At 38.7% G+C, this 21,179-nt stretch overlaps 1 protein-coding gene across 1 annotated transcript in view; it reads left to right on the plus strand.

Annotated features, from left to right (window-relative positions):
• Positions 1–21,179, plus strand: part of ASCC3 (activating signal cointegrator 1 complex subunit 3) — a 647,451-nt gene that overhangs the window by 80,763 nt on the left and 545,509 nt on the right. The window contains exons 5-6 of the mRNA XM_063443555.1: positions 9,640–9,760; positions 17,938–18,145. Coding sequence (XP_063299625.1) covers positions 9,640–9,760; positions 17,938–18,145 — 329 coding nt within the window. The remainder of the gene's footprint in view (positions 1–9,639; positions 9,761–17,937; positions 18,146–21,179) is intronic.

Below are 21,179 nucleotides of genomic sequence, written 5' to 3' on the forward strand. Positions count from 1 at the left end.
AGCAGAATTGGTCATGGTGGTTGGAGTAACCCTTTAAATGTACACTAGAGTGTCACAAAAACAAAAATATATTCCTAACACTATAGTCCCCCCCACAAATCGCTATTACCTTATGTCCCACACTGACCCAGTCTCACCAAGACTGGCCCTGCCTCCATGGCTGAGATCGTAAGTCTTGATGATCTCAACCTGTCCAATGCTATCCAATCGGAAAACATTGGGAGGCTGTAGGGCATGCACAGCAAAATGCCACACTGGGCCAATCAGCATCTCCTCATAGGGATGCTTTGAATGACTGCATCTCTCTGGGGAATGTTCAGCACACTGTGCATCACTGGCCTAGGAAACACCCAAAGTGGCCATCTAAGTGCATAGAGGTAACAATATACATTCTCTGAAAAAGGTAGTGTTTACTTTGAAAAGTGTGTAAGGACAGGCTGTAGACTTCAGAACCACCACATCAAACTGTAGTGGTTCTCGTGACCATAGTGTCCCTTTAAATTAAGTTGAGTACATTATTATGTAACAAAGACTTCAGCACAGTAATACGAGAAGTAAGATTTGTTCTTGTAGTAACATTTTCGTGCTGCTTAAATGTTTTAAATTTGTTTTAGTTGGTTCTGACATTGATGTCTAGCCTTAGCATCCCAGATGTTTTGTGAGCTATATTTCCCATGATGCTGCCTACTCATAAGCATTTTGGGTTCCACGGTTTCTTTTCCATAGCCAGACATGATCGCTTAATTACTTGAACTCTTAAGTTGAAGTTAAGTTTTTATTGAATTTTATGGATATTTATATATTTGTCTTTTATATAATATTTAATATATTTATTGCATCTGACTAATATCATATAAACTTTTTTTTTGTATTTTTTTGCCTTCTGGTGTTTTATATCAAGCGCTTAAAGCTGTGCAATATAAATAAATTGGTTACATTTTATAGATCTGATACCTCTTCATTGACTGTTCATCTCCTACCTAAATAACAATACTTTGACGATGCTGCCGTTGTTAACTCAGTAAAGTATTGATAGTTTTCAGACACATAAAATCAATGGAATAATAAATTTCCAGTGCTGCCTATTGTCTGTCAATCTCTAATTTAAAAAACAAAGTATAGTGAAACACAGTTAAGGGCTCCAAAACAGAGAAGCACCTTGTTTTCATTAAATGAAACACACTGGAAGGCTGCTAATATTATGCAAGGCCAGGTTCCTGGGCCCCTCATGCCTCCATAAATATAGTAAAAATCTTACTCTATTCAAGCCTGAAGCTGTAACTCTGCATGCTGTTAGCTCAGAAAAACAAGCTGTCTGCTGACATCATCAGAAGTGATAGCCTGATCCAATCACAATGATTCTCCATAGGATTGGCTGAGACTGAAAAGGAGGCAGATCGGGGCAGAGCCAGCATGATTCAAACACAGCCCTGGCCAATCAGCATCTCCTCATAGAGATTAATTGAATCTCAATGAGGAAAGTTCAGTGTCTGCATGCAGAGGGAGGAGATACTGAATGTTTGGATGCATTTTAGGCAGCCATGGCCCAGGAAGGATCTCTAACAGCCATCTAAGGAGTGGCCAGTGAAGTTATCCCTAGGCTGTAATGTAAACACTGCATTTTCTCTGAAAAGACAGTGTTTACAGCAAAAAGCCTGAAGGTAATGATTCTACTCACCAGAACAAATTCAATAAGCTGTAGTTGTTCTGGTGACTATAGTGTCCCTTTAAGGTAACACGCAAACAAACTAAATTGGGATTAGGGAAGTCCATTTTTTGAACTCTATCCAGTATTTAAACAAATATATTTGTGGAAGGTGACATTATGTATTATTACTCTGTGCCCTCTAAACCCCACTCACACGTGACATAAAAAAAGTGACTATATATGTCCCTAAATGAGTATTTACTCAAGTAAAAGAAAGGTCATCTCTTTAAAGCTAGATAGTAAATTGTCAGGAAGCGGATGTGACATATTGGTCTAGAACTAAGCTTGATCAAACCATAATCTAACAGGGTCAAGGGCCACTGCATAAAGATGCTAACAGGAATGCACAGTATTGATGCTCAGTTCAAAACAAAATTTTCTTTTCACTACACCTTTAAATCCTTGTTTGCCCTTGTGTTTAAAGCAGTGAAGAGAAGAATTAGCGCGGCTCCATTTCCCTCGAAACTCTGGCCTATTTTCATGACTAGTGTCTGTCTACACAAGTTTAACGTTGATAATGAGTCAGTTACTGGGTTTCTGCCAGCTAATTTGCCACTCTGTGTTATTGTTTTTCAACATGCCTGCTTTAGAGTTTAGTTAAATGCTCATTAGGATTCTTTGTTGAGATGAGCTTGACATCTGACGCATGTAGTTTTTTTGAAGCAAAGCCTTCTTTCCTGATACCATCTGACTTCCATCTGAAGTGATATTATGTATGGAAGGTTGTAAAATATGCTGTTGCACTATGGTACGTGTTAGATATGACTTTTATTTGCAACGTTTAATCTTTTTCTAAAACGTTTCAGATTTCTAGTTATAGTTGTCTACTTTTTTCTTATCCGAGAGGTAGATATTGGACTCAGACTGATTACACCATTTGGCCAATGTCAAAAGGCCATTAGAAATAAATTTATCTTGACTAAAACTATTAAGAAATCAATTGGATTTGTTATCTCATTCCCCCAAGCTGTAGCACAGTTACCTATCTAGTGGCCTTTTTGTCCCTTCTTCATTGCTAGTCTCACGTGAAGATATATGCTTTGCCAAAGAGAATATAAGGGAAACGCGCATCACTTTTTCTAACTCCTCACCGTCCTATAATATTTTCCGTACTAACAAAGACCAATACTCCTTTGCTACGTGAACCATTTGAGGGAAATAACTATTAACAATAGTATTTCAAGCTAGGTGGTTTGTCATTTTGCCCAAGGTTAGTTGAAGACACGATTGGACATGTTTTGAGAAACGAGAAGCTGTGTGTAGTCTTTTTTGTGTTTGTTTTGCTGGGAACAATTGTGGTCTTACACATAACAAATGTTACAAGCTAGTGTCTCTGTGCTTCTCTGATATATTACATTTCAGAATGAGAAAGATGGAGAAATGCAATTTATTCCTATAAAATGACCCCTCCGGGCACCATAACAACTTTATCACAATAAACTGTTATGGTGCAAGGAGGTCCCGTGCTCAGGCTATACCTGTATGGTATAAACTATACTTCCACTCAATGTCTGAGGCCTCAGTCAAGAAGCTTCAAACCGGACCCAGCAGATAGGCTTTAAGCAGTATTTTCCCATTAATAAAAGAAAGTGAAAAATTTATTTTTTCCCGCTTAGACCATAACAACTTAATAAGATGAGACTGAGAGTTGTTATGGTGCATATAGTCTCTTTTTATTTTAATATCTTGCTATGGAAAAATAAACAAAACTGAATTATAGACTAAATTGCATCAAATGTTTCTACCCTTCTTCTTCCAGGTGAGTTTCAGCTCTTGATTGATGCATTTATCTGGTGGAGTAACTGACCAGTAATACTAAGGGAAGGCAGGTTTAATGCTGCACATTTGTTAATATTGTGAGTACAAGGTTAATACAGCAAGGTGTGGAATTAATACAGAATGTGGTGTCTGTCACTATAGAGGTAAATAGTTGTCTTAATTCATTCAAAGTTTTGATGTAGTAATATGATTTATAGGGATAGGGTTTATGGTTGGACATAGTTTGTGGCCCAGGATAAGTTTGCAGCAGAGGCTTAAATCATTGTATAGAATTGGGGCTGATGATCTTTGCTGACACCCAGGAATAGCGGGACGGCAAAGGGCTTTATTTTTTGTGTTTTAAATCACTATATAAGAGGGAAGGGCATAACATTTACTCTTTGGCTGAAGCACCGGGCTGATGCAAGGATTTTTGGCTTCACAAGCGAAAACGCATTTTTGCTGCTTCTATTGTGTATCACTTAACCCCTCCTCTTGAATTTCTTGGTTCTTTTGTGTTTTTTTAATCACTTTTCTTGAATGCTTTACCTCCTTTACTGTATCGTATTGTCTTACTTTATTATATTTTTATCAGCTATTTTTCCCATTTGTGTCTCTCTTACCACCCACATTGTGTGTCCTTTATGCCCCCCCAGCCCTTTTGTGTGTCTCTTACCAACCCCATTGTGTGTCCCTTATGCCCCCCCCCCCCTGCCTCTTTGTCTTTTACTTACCCCAGCCCCTTTGTGTCTCTACACCCCAGCCCTTTTGGGTGTTTATTTCTACCCTTCCTTAGCCCCTATGTGTTTCTCTTTTTCCCATTCCCCTGCCTCTCTCGGTGTCTCTTTCTCCCATTTCCCTGCCTCTCTCTGTGTCTCTTCCTCCCGTTCCCCTGGGTCTCTGTGTCTTTCTCCCCTTCCCCGGCCTCTCTGTGTCTCTTTCTCCCCTTCCCCTGCGTTTTTCTTCCCTTCCACTGCCCATTTGTATGTATCATTCTCCCCTTCCCATGCCCCTTTGTGTCTCTGATTCTCTGCTTCCCCAGCCCCTCTCTGTGTCTCTTTCTCCCTCAGCCTCTGTGTGTCTCTTTCTCCCTCAGCCCCTGTGTGTCTCTTTCTCCCTCAGCCCCTTGTGTGTATTTTCCACCTTCCATGCCCTAACTCTGTTAGAGGGCAATTCCAAAAGCTCTTATGGTATCAAAACATAAGCCCCATTTTATCTTTAAAGGGACATCTTTGTTCCTTCTTGCACTGTATGATATGAATGTCTTAATTGTGATTGTGCTAAGGCATGCTGGACAGCAAGTAAGTTGGCTATCAGTTAATCTCATTTGTCAATCAAATTACTAGCCAATTTACTATATTACAATATGAGTAAAAAAACATTTAAACTGAATACTTTAGTGTGAAAAATCAATCATAAAATGCAGAACATTTTTAATGAACAAAATTATGATCAGTACATTTGAGTTGTTGAATTATGGTGACCTTGTTATGCCTTACTGTAACCAGAGAACTCCTGAAAACTGCAGTTTTTACATCGTGTCAGATAAAATGTTCCGTTACTAGTCTTCAATAAATATTTGTAATTACATGCTGTACTTTTAGGACACATGGTTGTTGTGCTCGGCAAACCATATACATCCATCTCAATTGTCCATTTGATAAGAGATGAATAATTGGAATGCTTTTAGGTATAATGCTGCAATGAGATCAACCAATAATACGTTGCACTGGGTCCATAGATGCAAGCACTCTCTGTACTTGCCATAATTGAAAGCATTAGTGAAATAATTAGCTTTATTGGTGGTCTCCGAACAGTGCTGACAAAGAGTTTGTCCATGTTAATTGAAGGTTTTATACATGCAATCATTTAGCACTGAAAACACTGTGAAATAATCAATGTTAGGTCATTTTCCACCTGCAAGGTAGCACAATGTTCATTATGTAAATCACAGATTTACCCTCCCTTCTTTTATGGTGGCTGAATTTCAGAACTCTGTTAGTAAAGTTTAGTTGTTTTGGTTATTTCTTCTTTTCTAAATTGATTAAGTAAGATATTGCAGCAGAGTTAAAAGGCATATGTCTATGTTTTGCGATTTATTGCAACTGTATCTTAGTTAACAATGCTATAATTAAAGGCCAGAGATGATATTCCAAAATGAAATGACATACTTGGTTAATGAAATTCCTGGGATGTATGTAGGTATCCTAATGAACAGAAACATTAGGAGTATGCCTGCCTGACTTGCAGTGATAGCATTTTTTGATATAGAGAGTCAATTATATTTTCTATCAGAGATACCCAACAACTTGTTCCATCAAGTGTCTGCTTTATACACACACACACACACATATTTATATTAGTTAATATGGAATTGTTGGGGAATAAATTTTTTTTTATAATTGCTGAAACATTCTGTTTATCATTATATAAAATAATCTTCCTTCTGTTCATATGGTTTTAAGAGATAATCTAACACCTTAAAGGAGCACTATAGGCACCCAGACCACTTCAGCTCAATGAAGTGCTCTAGGTGCCTGGTCCAGCTAGGTTTAACCCTTTTTTTCTATAAACATAGCAGTTGCAGCTGCTAGAGGGCTTCCGCGCTTCTCACTGTGATTTTCAGTGAGAAGACGCCAGCGTCCATAGGAAAGCATTGTGAATGCTTTCCTATGGACTGGCTTGAATGCGCACGCAGCTCGTGCCGCACATGCTCATTCAGCCGAGGAGGAGGAGAGTCCCCCGCCCGGCGCTGGAGAGGTAAGTTTAACCCCTTCCACCCCCTAGAGGCGGCGGGAGGGGGGGACCCTGAGGGTGGGGGCACCGTCAGGGCACTATAGTGCCAGGAAAAACGAGTAGGTTTTCCTGGCACTATAGTGGTCCTTTAATTACTATAATTAATTATAGTGGTTATGGTGCAATGAGTCTGGGTGCTTGGGCAGCGTAGCCTAACATTGATAGCCAACAGCCGTCTGAGGATAATGTGGAAGTTATTTTTTTTTTCTTGGTGGCAGCAGAGGCATTAGCTTTGATGGAGAGTCCTATTTGTTTGTCAAACTATTTTACAAAAAACATCATCACCAGCCCTGTGTGTCTCTTGGTTCCTCCCTCCCCCATCCCTCTTTATGTCTCTTTGTCACCCCAGCCCTTTGTGTGTGTCTTTGTCCCCCCCCCCCAGCCCTTTGTGTGTGTCTTTGTGTGTCCCTCCCCCCTCCCCCAGCCCTTTGTGTGTGTCGTTGTCCCCCCAGGCTTCTGTGTGTCTCTGACATGAAGATTTCCAGTTCTCTCAGTGAGCAGCTACCTGTCAGACCAGGTAGAGGATACAGAAAATCCTCTACCGCTATACGCTTGGCTACACTACATGCAATGACCAGCAGGAGAGGTAGCTGGTGTGCCCTAGGCGGCTGCCTAGTTCGCGTAGTGGTAGGGCCACATAGCATCCCACTTTATCTCAGCTCTTATCACCAGCATGTTTGATGCTGGGGCTTGCCTTGCTTCCAGAGTTACTTCGTCAGTGATTATTCTTCTTATTATTGCAAACCAGAAAGAGCATTTCAGTTTCCTCTCCACCTGCCTTTTGTAGATGCATCATGACCTTAGATCTCTCTTGCCTGTTCACTTACAATTATTTCACTGTCAAACAACATTTTATTCCAAAATAGAATTATCTTTCTTTGCACTTTTTGTAGAGCCATTTAGAGAAGAATATTTAGTATTCTTGACGCATTTTTTATTTTTATTGTTTTACATTTTAACTTCATGTTACCTATTTCTTAATATATATTTTAAATATATTATTTTTTTAGGGCAATTGTGTGGAGAAGACATTTTGATTATTATTTTATTATTTATATAGCGTCATCACATTCCGTAGCGCTGTACATTGGGTGGACTAACAGTCCTGTAATTTTAACCAGACAACTGCACGTACAGAAACAGAGGGGTGGAGGGCCCTGCTCAATGAGCTGACATTCTAGAGTCTTGGTAGTAATAAACAGAAAGTACTCTGGGGGATCTGTCACAGCCACTTAGCTAAGTACTGGTTACAGTTTTGTTTAAAATTCTGGATCAGATCACAGCATTCTCACTGTGTTTCCTCTAAGAGTTAAGAAATGCTTCTCCAAGCCACCTATACCGCATTTTCATGCCATTTTCCTTCTTAGCACTAATACTGAGCAAAATAATCTTCATGTTCTGTTCTCATGACAACCATGGGAATGAAAAGTAACAAAAAAACAGTGCTGTTTTTACTTGTAAAGTGCATTCTGAATAATGTTCAAGGAAAAAAATAAAATAAATTAAAGTATTCTTTCAAGTCAGGTACATGGGGGGCTAGCATGTTTTTGAACACTATAGTGTCAGGAATACACGTTTGTGCTCCTTTAACATTTTGTAATGCTAGAGAAGAAAATGGTGTTGAATGGGCAGCAGGGTGATGCTTAGAGAGGTACATGGTGAGGTAAATGTAATAAAAGAAGGTGACTGTGGTGAAACTATTTAAATGCTGCCCACATTACAGAGTAGCTTTCACACTGCATCCAAGCAGTCACATCATACTTAAGTTCATTCATACTTTCTTACACTATGTACATGCACTTACACATCATGCATTTATATATTAGATACTTTATCCCCCTCCATCCATTTATTAAAATGAGTAATGGAGAGTACACTTGAGAATTCTACACCTACTGGCACCTGATATGTTAATCAGGCCCTGCAAGAATGTCTAACGTGTAGGTCTGATGGAGCATACTATTTTTATAGTATCCAAGCGTGTTAGTTTGATCAAAACATGGCCTAATTATTTGGAAATCTATAATTGAACTACTTTTTGAAACATCCTATGGTTGAGATGTAATTTCAATGCATCTAACCGTAAACCTGTTTCTGGTCCCACAAAGGCATGTACACTTGCATGATGATTCTAATTAGGAATGTGTGGTCTCCCACAGATTGGTTTTTTGTTGGGGAAGCACAATTGCTCTATTTACTTGAAGCTTTAATATGCTATTTATGGTCTGATATATGTGCCATAGCTGCATATTTTGCAATGACTGGCTGATGCCATGCTGCTTGCTCAACAATGTTAAGGTTAGAGGCCACTTACACCAAAACACATAAGCTTTGGAGGCTGCAGCTTTTGTAAGCTGCTTTTAGATATAGCCCCAATTTTTCTTTAAAAAAACTGCATAGTTAAACAGGGTAGAAAGCAAAATAAAAACAGCCAATAATTGATACACAGATTCAAGGGGGGTAATCCCTAGTTTAAACTGGAAATAGAGGTAGAGAAAGTGTACCAAAAAGAGGGGGAGACTGGGATGTATACACTGTAAAATAAAACATTGAAGGAGATTTTTTTTTGTTTTTCTAATTATCTACCTTATACTAGTTTTCACTTTCTTTGTACTATGCACATACTATATTTGCCATTGGTCAATTTTAACATTCTTTTCCATCTATAAAGTTTTTTATTATTTTTTTATATTGTGACATTGATCATATCTCTTTATCTGGATTGATCAGGTAAACCTATATATTAGTGTGTATATCCCAGTCTCCCCCTTTTTTGGTACACTTTCTCTCCCTCTATTTCCTGCATAGTTAAACACATGTATATTTTCATTGGGGTATATCTACTAAGTATTTTGTTTCCTATAGGGGTGGAGTGTCACTTTAAGATACAGGAGGCCTAAAGAAATTAAGGTCAAAAGGAAAAAATATATATTTCCTGGCAATGTTACCATTTTAGTCTCCCCCATAGTTTTACCAAATTCTTGTATGTATTTACTATTTTTCTCACTGTTACCAGCATTTCTTCTGTGGCTTTTCTCCTTTTAAAAAAAAAAAAAAAAAATAAATAAATTTGATTGCCTCAGCTATGAAAACTTAAAAAAAGTATCTTATATTTTAAAACGATGAAAGCCAAAACAAACACTTTTCATTGATCTCAAGGTAATAGGTCTTTGATTAAGGTGTGATTACACCAAGTTGTAGTTATTACAAAAAATAAATTATAGCAGTTTAAAAAAAAAAAAATTTAAAAAAAGTACAAAACACAGTATTTGATAAACCCAATTCCTTTTTATTATTGCCTTCATGAAGTTTTCCTGTTTATTTTACAAATGTGTTTATGCTCAGAGAATCCTTTTGTTTGCTTTTTTCCTCTGCAGTTATTTGAACTCCTAGGGCCTGAAGGATTATCATTTATAGAAGTACTCCTGCAGCAGAGGCAAAGAATTGTGGATATATCCCTGTGCTGGTCCAGCGATAACCAGCTGCACTTTTCCCAAGGTAGGGGAAATAAATTGTTCTAAATGCATAGCAAAAACATGTTGCGTCTGTGCCGTGGGAGCACTGTCCATTTAATGTTAGAGGCAGACAATACATATTTAACCACTTGAAAACTGTGCCTCCGGGCTGTCTTTTACACTTGGGAGGCTTAGCAAATAATATAGAATTAGGGTATATATATATCAATTTAAGCCTAAATTTGCAATTCTCACATTTAAATCTATAAATATAAATCTGTTGCTGTTTTTATTACTGAACAATGCAGGATTCAGTTGCTGGAAATTGTTTCACGTAAGGTAAATTCTTATATATGCTTTTATTAATACTGCCCTAGAGTTTGTAAAAAAAAAAAAATATATATATATATATATCAACCAGTTAAATATAATATAACATTTCGCTATGTGTCCCTGTAACATGGACAGGATCTGAAAAAGCATCCGCATAAGGCCGTAAGGGAGTATGTAATACCAATGGTTACATATTGATCAGTCACAAAATGACCTGAAACATTGCATTTAAAGTAAAGTCATAATATAAAAATGCACCCAATTGAACTGCCATGTACATTGATGTAATTGATTGCTTTAGTTATATCCAAAACCTGAACTTTGCAATTTATTGAAGCTAGACACTTAGCAGCATGAAACGTGTGATTTATTGGAGTCCGTTAGACCATACAGTGTTCAGAATTTCCCTGTGTCCGGACAGAGCCTTTTTAATAAATGCAATAAAAAAGACTATTTGTTTCCATATTTTTATAGTCAATAAAAGTTTTTTGAGATGTATAAACAATAGACATTTAGACAAACCAAAGCACAGTAAATTTAAGTACATAGATATCATATGCCCATGTTGAAAAAAATAAGCAATCAGGGTACAGTACTTGTGTGTACCTCATACATAAGGCATCATCCGTGTTAATCGTGCACTGTGTCATCACCGTGTTTGTATATTATTTAAACATATAATCTGTGTAATGCATTAGAAATGGCGCAAGTGACCGGGAGTGTCCGTTTTTAGACTTGTGTTGCTGAGTGGCTCTGCACTTACTTGCCCACATACAAATTGGCATCCAAGTCTGCAAAACATTTACCAGGATTTACCCATTTTCCATCTCTAATCTAGACAATGTGGGATGCCATGTTGTGTCCTATTTGTGGGTGGATGGCTGGGTGCTTTGCCTTCTTGTTGAACTCAGAAGCCATATTCAAACTGGCGTTCAAAAATGAATACCACACACCACACATTTGTAGAACATTTGATATTCTCAGCAAATAATGCATTTTTATTTTCATAGTAAATGTAGATAACGATTTTTTGTGCAGTGCATGCATCTGTATTGATCTATACATTTTCCAAGCAGTTGGCTTTCAAAATGCCTGATTCATTATTCAGTACTTGGCTATTTTACAGGCGCACCTTAAATCCTGACAAGGTTGCCATAGGGACCAATATCATGAGTGCATTAGGTTATATAATTCTGCTTTTCCTTGATGGGATTAATATCCTGGAGGTGTATACTTAGAGGGCATATATTTTGAACAGGGGTAGTGTCAGCTTGTTTAGAAAGCTCCCAGGTATGAAGCTGTGTGCAACAGTGCATCCATTTCTGTTTAACGTCCCTAACATTGCATTTGTATAAGTATAGGTTTGTAAGAATGAGCTTGTAGTGTTCTATTCATAAACCATAATAAAACATAAACACAGAAGAGTATATTTATGTTTTAATTAACCCCTTAAGGACAGACGACGGATATATTCCGTCATGATTCCCTTTTATTCCAGAAGTTGTGTCATTAAGGGGTCAAGAATCATTTTAAGGGTTAGTATGTGCTAAAAATGACCTAAATCTTTTTTTCTTTAATTTACAACTGTTTACAAAACTTGTAAAATGACACCTTCTGTCCTACTTCGTTTCTTTTCCCATTTCCTACTATATATGACTTTCAAATTGCCCCTGAGTGCACAGCTTAGTGGGTCTGCCTGCAGCTGCCTTCCTTATTGTATAACACTACAGTAGCCTCCGAGGATTCTCTCTGTTTATTGTTTAATTGATACAGATTAACCTGTAGAATGGAAGCAGACTGAAACACCCCCAGTGATTTTAAGCTGATGTACCCAGAGCCAGTTTGAAGTGGCTCTGGGATCTGTGAGCGTACTTCCTTTGGAGAGTTTTTTTTTTTCTTTTTTAAAGGGAAATCAAATTATACAGACAGTCTGCACTATCAAGTGTTCTTTGTTTTATGCAGATTGTAACCAAACTGGTATTGGAACACTTTCATACTATGAAACTTCACCTTCATGTACATTATATATATATTTATTTTGTGGGCAAAATTGCCAATCTGAAGGTGGATTCTGAGTTTAACAAGATGGCAAGTAAGTGGGATGTATGGCATTCCACATTGTATGGTGATTATTTATGTGCACTTACTTTGGGAATTGGAAGTGGTTCCAGCTGCACAAAAAAAATTACATATGCATTTTCACTTATAGCACTTTCAATTGAATATTTAAAAAGCCCTAGCACTTTTCTGCTTTCCTTATTGTGTCTGCCGGAGTACGAATGCACCACGCACACTACAAATCGCTGTCATTATAAGCCACTCTCGGACTCGGGTTACTTTAAGCACCGTGCACGTTGTAGTGATGTACAATGCTTTGACTAGTCCTTTTAGACAGTACATGTTACATTTCTATGTTGTGTTGTGCTTCGTTCTTGTTTTCTAAAATGTGCAGCCAGCAATGCGTTTTAGAGTAGAATCCTGACTCATCAGTATTGAATGCTAAACTGAGCGACCACATAGATTGGAACATAATTAGTAACTCTCATTTACTGTTGGTGCAAAACTGCTGAACCTAGTCTTGAACACTGCCTTTATTATGAGAGTACCAGGGAAATAAAATGCTCACGATTATTGCATTGAAAGTGTATTGAAATATGCTATTATCCATTTAGCAAGCCGGACTTTACTGTTCTACCACATTTTAAAAGAGCACTCTAGGTACCATAATCACTAGCTCATACCCACGTTCAAGCCCCTCTTTTAAGATATCACTAAAGAGGAAGTTCCCACTTTCATATTATCAGTATTAATTCTGTCCAACTTTGGATGTCATTCATTGGCTGACACTCTTTTACCCACGAGCCCTGTCCAAAATTTAATAAAAACTATATCTGGGAACACACACAGTGTTTGATGGAATTGATTCCACATTGTTATTTCTCTACTTTTTTGTGTACTCTGTTACCCTTGTGTACTTACAGTGATGCTGAAATGTTATATAGGGGCTGGTTTATGATGTTCAGTGCATCACTAATGGATTAGAATTGTATTGTTGCTTTTTTGGAATATTGGTGCACTTGATTAAATACAATGTACCTACAATGTAATGTTTTTATGATTTAAAGTAATATGCAGTTTTTTTTTTATTTTTTTATCCTTATAAAGTACTAAATTGGTAAGATTGTTCTGATGCCAATGCCAGATTATGCAGTGCTCGGCAAAAGGCTTCTGGCTGGTAAACAGACTTATTTTATCATTCAATTAATGTACCCTTACACATAAACAGTATTACATAAATTCCTGGTAGTTTCTAATGTTTTATAGATTGCCAGCAATCTAGTAAACGGTCTCCTCTCATCCCCATACACTGTGAGCGGGGGTAGAAAAATTACATTCCCTGCAGGGTGTGTGATTGGATGAGTGCTTTAATATGCAAATGATTTAACTCCATCCCCTTTAACTATTGGATAGATAAATATTAATGTACTGGGTCCTTACCCAATAATGTGTCCTAATTGCCTATTCAACAGCCATTACTGTAGAATAATTTAAATAAAAGGTAAAAACACAAGTTAAGTCCTTTATCCTCTCATTCAGAGAAAAATTACTATTGAAAGTTCCTTTTGCAGCTTCCCAGGTTATCAGTCAGTCTGCTCTGTGTGCCTCCGCATGCGTTTGTGTAATCACTACATTTTAATGGATTGAGGCTACTTTGCATTTGGATTACAGTTAAGAAAGCCTGATTCGTCCTGCCAGCCAATGTCAACAATCAATCCTAAGCTATCTGTGCTACACTATATCAAGTCCTGTTGATTTCCCATTAGGATACCTTTCTGCTATTGCCGTCCGTTATTCTTTGTCTTAATATAGCTGTTGTCTTCCTGTCGTATTCTTCAGGTAGAGATTCAATATGTCCTGGGCACTAATTTGATGGTTCTTCCTCTTGTCCCTCCTCTCATTCTTCTTATTCAATTCTTCCAAACCTGTCCATTCCTCTTACTTCATTCTGTCTACAGTTTTTCTTGGTATTGCCTTGTCCATTATTCTTACTTGGAGAGTGTATTTGTAGAGGTTGATTTTCTGTTGGTGTACTTAAAATTTTAATGCCAAAGCAGGCAGGTACTCTTGTAATTATAACTCTGTGATATGTACTCGTTAATTGCTGCAGAAGACAGTGACTGACTGCTAGTGGTCAAGTTCATGGAAAAATGTAACATAGCTTATCCTGTTTTGGCTCTTCTTTTATTCTTTTATATATATTTTATATCTTTATTCATTCTTTATATTGTTTTGATGCCGTTATGTGAACTCTTCCTTAAATGCCTTTCCCTCTACTGAAATTTGAATAAAAATAAATGCATGGTTCCTTCCAATTTCAACACTGTATAACCTTCTAATAGTCTTCCTTATTTTGAAAAAAAAATTTGGATTATATAATTGAAATGGTAATATTATTTAACATTAAATTAGCCCTATTTTTCATATGTCAGATTTTTGTGGAACAAAAAAAATTCAGCATATTAATATGTGGTGTTTTATAACAGTTTGGCATTTACATTTCCCATCCCAATCTTTGAATATTTAAAGGAACATTATAGTGTTAGGAATACAAAATAACCCCCCCCCCCCCTCTCCACGCAGGTAATGAGAGGGTTAAAACACAATTTTACACATACCGGATTTCAGCACTGGGTTCCTCCTCTGTCATCAGCTGATGGCAAAACCTAATTCTGTGGGGATTTTAAAGATGCTGGATGTCCTCATGCAAGGGGTGAAGACGTCCAGCACCGTTTCACAGTCAAACGCCGTGAAACTGCAGGAAGAGCCTCTAGTGGCTGTCTGCTAGATAGCTGCTGGAGGCAGTCTTACAGCTGCAATGTAAATATTGCAGTTTCTTTAAAACTGCAATGTTTGCATCTGCAGGGCTAAGGAGACAAGTACATTGCACCCAGACCACCTCGATGAGATGAGAAGTGGTCTGAGTGCCTATAGTGTTCCTCTAACTGGTGGTAATCCTCTCATTTTTCTTATAGTTTTTTTTTTTTTATTCTTTATTTTTGATGTGCAGGTAGGAACATTGCAATAACCAACGCCACAACAGCGTACACGTTGCATACAGAGTAAACAGTGGCCTAAATACGAGCACAATTTTTCTTTTTATGGCTTATATACAATCTTTTCTCAAACTATGAGTATACATGAAAGAACCTTATACACAGGTTAAATGCTTAGCGAGCATCTAGGAGTTACATTCGGTAACCCTTGCTTGGTGTAAACTAAAAACGAAGAACACAATTGAATTGAGTAACTGTGAGAGTGGGTAATAGTGGTATATCGTTTTGTTGTGCTTTGCTGAAGGTTAAACAAACCGCTATTCGGGCAGGTATACCTCTGCAATATTTCTCGCGGATCTAACTCATGTGGTGCCCTGTCAAAGCGTAACATGTGACTAAACAGTTGCATGCATCCAAGGGGACTTTAGTAAATAAGCGATGGACAAGCAACGTTCATAGAGTGTAATAAAATAAAATAAAATAGGTTAAGTTAGCCAGCGCAATGTCATTTAAATAAAATATGTATATGCCTGTGTTATAGCCATAAAATGACCAGAGTAATCTGGAAATACGTTCCTGCCAGTGGCTGTAGCGGGCCCTAGGGCACCTGTTTGGTATGACATTTGGGTCTCGGGCGTATCTCAGCCCTGTCTGGCTGCTGGTCGTGACAGTGTAATGCCTAGTTGACTTCCAGGGCGGTGATAAAAATAATAAGCATAATAAGCAAGGGGGCGGGGGATCCGGCCTGGAGAGAAGTGTTCCCGACAGGCAATTAGCTAGTAAATATGAGTAGGTAAAAGTTAAGAAACATAAAAATAAACAATGAAAAATATAGTCTTAATCAGCAGGTAAGCATAGTGAGTCAGTGAGATATAGAAACACAAGTTCCAGAGTAGTGAGGTCTTACAATCTCAGCAATTCTTTCATTGCGGTGTGGACACGGCTTTGGGCTTTTCACGCCGGGTTGTTGGTATGGGTGCCGTTTCCGGGCCGTCTCGGTACAAAATTCTTCACCATGTCTGGGTTCCATCTATGTTGCGGTTTGGTGGCCTCGGAGGTTGTCATGGACTGTACGGCGTCGGAAGGTATTCCCAGTGTGGGCAGCAAGTCCTGAGCTCCCTGCAGGTCGTATATCTCGTGGGTGTTCCCGCTATGGGACACTTGCAGTGAGCGGTTGAAGCGCCACCGGTACGGTATGTTGTTTCGTTGGAGTAGCGTCGTGATGGGTTTGAGCGACCGTCTCCATGCCAGGGTACTACCAGACAGGTCCGTGAAAAAGGAGAGAGACATATTTTCGAAGGAGTACTGGGGTAGATTTTTGACCGCTGCCATGGTTGTGGCTCTATCTGCTTTACGTTGGAAGCGGAGTATAACGTCCCTGGAGGCCGTTGGTGGGGCTTTGGCCGATTTGGGGACTCTGTGGACCCCCTCAAGGTTTATTGCTTTGACCTGTCGCGCGGGCATGAGTGCTGTTAGGAGCCTCCGCGCGAAATGTGGAAGCTCTTCAGTTGGCAGGTCGTCAGGTACACCCCTTACTTTTATGTTGGATGCCCTCCTAGTATCCTCCATCATGGCGAACCGCCGCTCAAAAGCCTCTGTTGTGGCCCGCAAGCTCGATATCTCCTGTTGCATGGCCGTGATAGCGGTGGCATTATTGGTGGATGTGTTCTCCAGTGTGCTCAGTCTACCGGTTATTCCCTGGAGATCCGTTCGGAGGCCTGCCATTTCAGCCTGGATCGTGGTCTGCAGGCCCGCCAGCAATGCCTTGAGCACCGCGGTCGTGACTGGTGCATTCTCAGGGTCTATTAGTGTGGCTTTGGCTGCCGGTAGACTGGGAGAGGGATATGTGTCTTCCTCCTGGGAGAGGTCGTCCGATAAGTCGGAGTAAGTCTCCGGGTAGTCGGCCATCTTGGGCCTAGCTGCTCCGCGGGCTTGGCGCCACATGGCTCCGATGTCGAGGCCTAGTCTGGGCTCGTCGGGCTTCGGTTTTTTATTTTTGCGGCCCATGTCGAGTCCCCCGTTATTGCCTAAGGCTTGTGGCTATTTTGGCCGGTTTTGCTGTCAAATTGGGTGCTTTTTAGGCTTGAAGTCGCAGGAGCTACAGTGCCGTGCGATCTCTCTGTTCTGCAGCTTGGCTCTGCCCCACCATTTTTCTTATGGTTAAAGTGTTATAAATACAGACGACAACAACAAGGTACAATTACTTTATCTTTTGGTAGTCCGTCAATGCTACTGGCGCATTATGAATATGAACAGAATATTTACCATTGTGTTACTAACATTGACTTCTTGATTGGCTGTTAAAAGTGTAGCCTTTTCAATCTTGTATCATGTTTTATTAATGGCAAAGAAATTTGGAAAAAATAAATCTTATATCTCTGATTATTTATACCTAGGTAAATCTATGGCAATTAGGTAAAAACTGCCAAAACTACTTATAGACAGTTTTCATACGCTCTGTTAATTAATATAGCAAACTTTAAGGTTGCAGGACCTGTATTCCTAGAAATAGAAACCGTAAAGTGTATTCGGTTTCAGATTACAAGAAATTAAAATTTACGCAGGTTATGTTTGGCTGTCCAGAGCATTATATTAAATCATTTAAAAGGTCAAGAGTTATACTAAGACTCTGGTACAAAATGTAATGCAAAGTTGAATTACAATGATTTCAAATGCTTTTACAAGGCCACGGCCTAAATGCTACAAGACAGAACTATATATTCTCGTTTGCATTTTGCTAAGTGAAGATTACTGTTAGATGACTTTAGTGGAGCATATTTAGTGTACAGCTCTTTGGAAAAGCCAGTTGATAAGTATGTGTTTAATATTTCAGAACAGCGAAAAAGAAATGCAGGCGACATCCTAAAACCCAATTATGGCTGTCAAGTCACAGTTCAGTCTGAGCAGGAGAAACAGCTAATGAAACAGTACCGGCGAGAAGAAAAACGGCATGCCAAACGAGAAAAACGAGTAGGGGACGATGGCGAGTTTTGTGGCGAAGTACCAATGCCCTTTGATCCAAAGGAACTGCGAATGCAAAGGTAATAAATGCCAACTCTTTTAAAAAGAAAAACGAAAAAAGGTTCCTCTGTGATTACTGCTTCAGTTTGTCCTAATCATTTAATTCCTTTAAGTTCAGCATTGAAGATAACACGATTTCAACTGCAGGTCACGTTCTAGCACAAGTATAGAATTTTTTTTTTTCTCCATGAAAACCTAATTTTCTAGGATAAGGAAGCAGTGATCTGCTTAATTAGAATCTGCTTGGTCGCTTCCACGCGGTTTAGAAATGCAGATTAAGGAGGTAAGCTATCTTCCTTAGGTGCTCTGTACACACCACTAGTTTAAGATTTATGAAGTCTGTACTAAATGCATTGAAACTATCTGTTTTTCCTCTTGAGATTAATGGGTGCTATTTTCCATGTTGTCATCTTGAAATATAGGGAAAAAAGGGAAGGCAAATAAGGCGTTGCATTGCCGCAGAGAAATAATAAAAACTAAAAAAATTAAACCTTACTCTTGTTGGATTTTTAAATATTGAACCCATAAAATGTGTGATCTCTACATTGTTATGTGGCATAGATTGGGGACAGCAACACAGTAAATAAGAATGTCTGTTGCGGTTATTGAGTTGCCAGTGCCTACAAATTGTGCCTGCATTGAGCTGCAGTTCTTACTAGAATTGCTTTTCAGGGCAAATGTAATGACCTCTGTTTAACCTTGTGTGTGCCATAGTGGTTAGCAACACGCATCGTGCACTCAGGGAATTAAAGGCAAATTTATGGCTGCACTTAGTCCACTGTTGCTTATATTCCCAACATGCATTATGTTTCATCTCCCTGGGACAGAATTGGCTAATTTTGGTAAAAGCAGTATGTGTGCGTTCGGTGTAATCTAAAGGATGAAGTTTGAAAATGCATTGAAAGGTGGCAAATGGGTTGTGAGGTTATAAGGATTTCCCTGGTTGTACAGATATGATAATTCCGTTCTGCGGCATAATGTTAATAAATCAAAAAAGGATCAGTAGTGGAAACAAATCTAGCCGTGAATCGACATGTTTCCTGCGCTTAGTGTTTCAGCTGAGTAATAAATACGTTCTGTCCATAAATGTCATGGTTTACTTGAAAACATACTTATTGATTATACGACCAATGGACGTTTGTAAAAAATAAAACATTCAAATTAAATTCAATACTTAGAAGCATCACGTGTAGATGAAAGCCAGGGGACACCCCTCAACCCCCTCCCAAAAAAAAATATTTAAAAAAAAATTGAATTCACGGTCACAGGACTCAGAATTGATTGGAATCTGCAAGAATATAAAGACAGTCAGGAAATGCAGATTCTTTTGGTACCCACCTTACTACCAGAATAAGGTATTTGAATATCTGGAGTTCAGATGCTTCTGAGCTTTTTAAAGTGACAGTGCTACATTAAAATGCTCATAAAGCATTTAATTGAACATTCCAAACACCATATCCACTACAGCTTGCTGTATTGCGAGGAGCAATCTAGTGCTCTCTCTGAGATAGGAGTTAAACGGTTTAATTGCTTAAAGGGAAACTATAGTCACCTGAACAACTTCAGCTTAATGAGGTTGTCCAGGTGCAAACTATTGCTCCCTGCAACCTTTCTCATGTAAACACTGTATATTCTGAGAAAATGAAAATACAGTGTTTACATTGAAAGCTAGGAAAACCTCCAGTTGCAGTCACTCAGAGTGAACCAGAGGGACTTCTGAGTTGATGGAGGCATAACATGCCCCAATCCACTCAGATCTGCTGTCAGCAGAGCACAGAGCAGCACTGTGCACAACATCCTTTGATTCATTATCTCCTCCCTCTGCATGCAGACACTGGACTTTACTCATAGAGATTCATTGATTCAATTAATCTCTTTGAGGAGATGCTGATTGGCCAGGGCTGTGTTTGAATCATGCTGGCTCGGCCCTAATCTGCCTCCTTGTCACTCTCAGACAATCCTATGGGGAAGCACTGTGATTGGATCAGGCTATCACATGTCAGCAGACTGCTTGTTTTTCCTGAGTCTAACAGCATGCAGATTTACAGCTTCTGGCTTGAATACAGTAAGATTTGTACTATATTTATGGAGGCATGAGGGGCCCAGGGGGGCTAGATGGTCGTGTTAACACTATAGGGTCAGGAATACATGTAGTTGCACTGGTGACTATAGTGTCCCTTTAAAACATTCCTGGTGTCCCCTGTTGCCACAAGCTCTACTGCTTAGCTAAGCCTGTCCATGTTCATTGACTGAGAGCACTCAGCTGACGGTCACACTCACTAACAGTGGACAAGCATGGCGTAGCTCAGTGGAGCTAACAGAAGCTCTTTGGAACAACTTGTGACTGCAGGTGAGGCAAACCTCAAGTAAGTTGTCACACCATTTTTAAATGGTGTGACTACTTACTCTGGGAGGTTGTCAGGGCTCTCCTGAAACAATAACCACTACAGCGGGCAGTAGTAATGGTGATTGAAGTATTCCTTTAGTGAAGAAATACATTGCTATACTTTTAAAAGGAGCTAAAAGTGCAAAGCTTAGACTTGATTTACTATTGTAACAAAAAAGGTGTCCATTGTACAGCAAATTTATCTCAAAAACAGAAAAAATAAAGTAAATATTTTATACAATCCCATAACTTGTTTTTTGCAAGCTTTATATATTTTTTTTTAGCAATGTTAAACAATTTCTTTTAATGTTTTTTTTTATGTTGATATTGCAGTGCATTTTCATGCAAACTGTTAAATTTATGTGCACAAACCATAAGAAACTACAACGTTGCCTTTCTTACACAATGATATGTCAACAGTAATCGCTAAACCTTATATGTCAGTAAAGAGCACTGTGTCATTGCAAAACTGTTTAGTTATACCCAAGCCTCAATAAAGATTGACAAAAAAGAATGATAATGCCTCACCTGGAAGAAGAAGATTTCCTTACAGTGTCTGTCTACCCTTTCATCTGATTTAAAGAAACATTATAGCATTTTAGTGAAATCCACTAGGGACATTTAAATCATGCAATGAATACATTGACGTTCTGCAGGCGGGTAATGTT

Source organism: Pelobates fuscus, chromosome 2, assembly GCF_036172605.1.
Source record: "Pelobates fuscus isolate aPelFus1 chromosome 2, aPelFus1.pri, whole genome shotgun sequence".
Classification (NCBI taxonomy): Eukaryota; Metazoa; Chordata; class Amphibia; order Anura; family Pelobatidae; genus Pelobates; species Pelobates fuscus.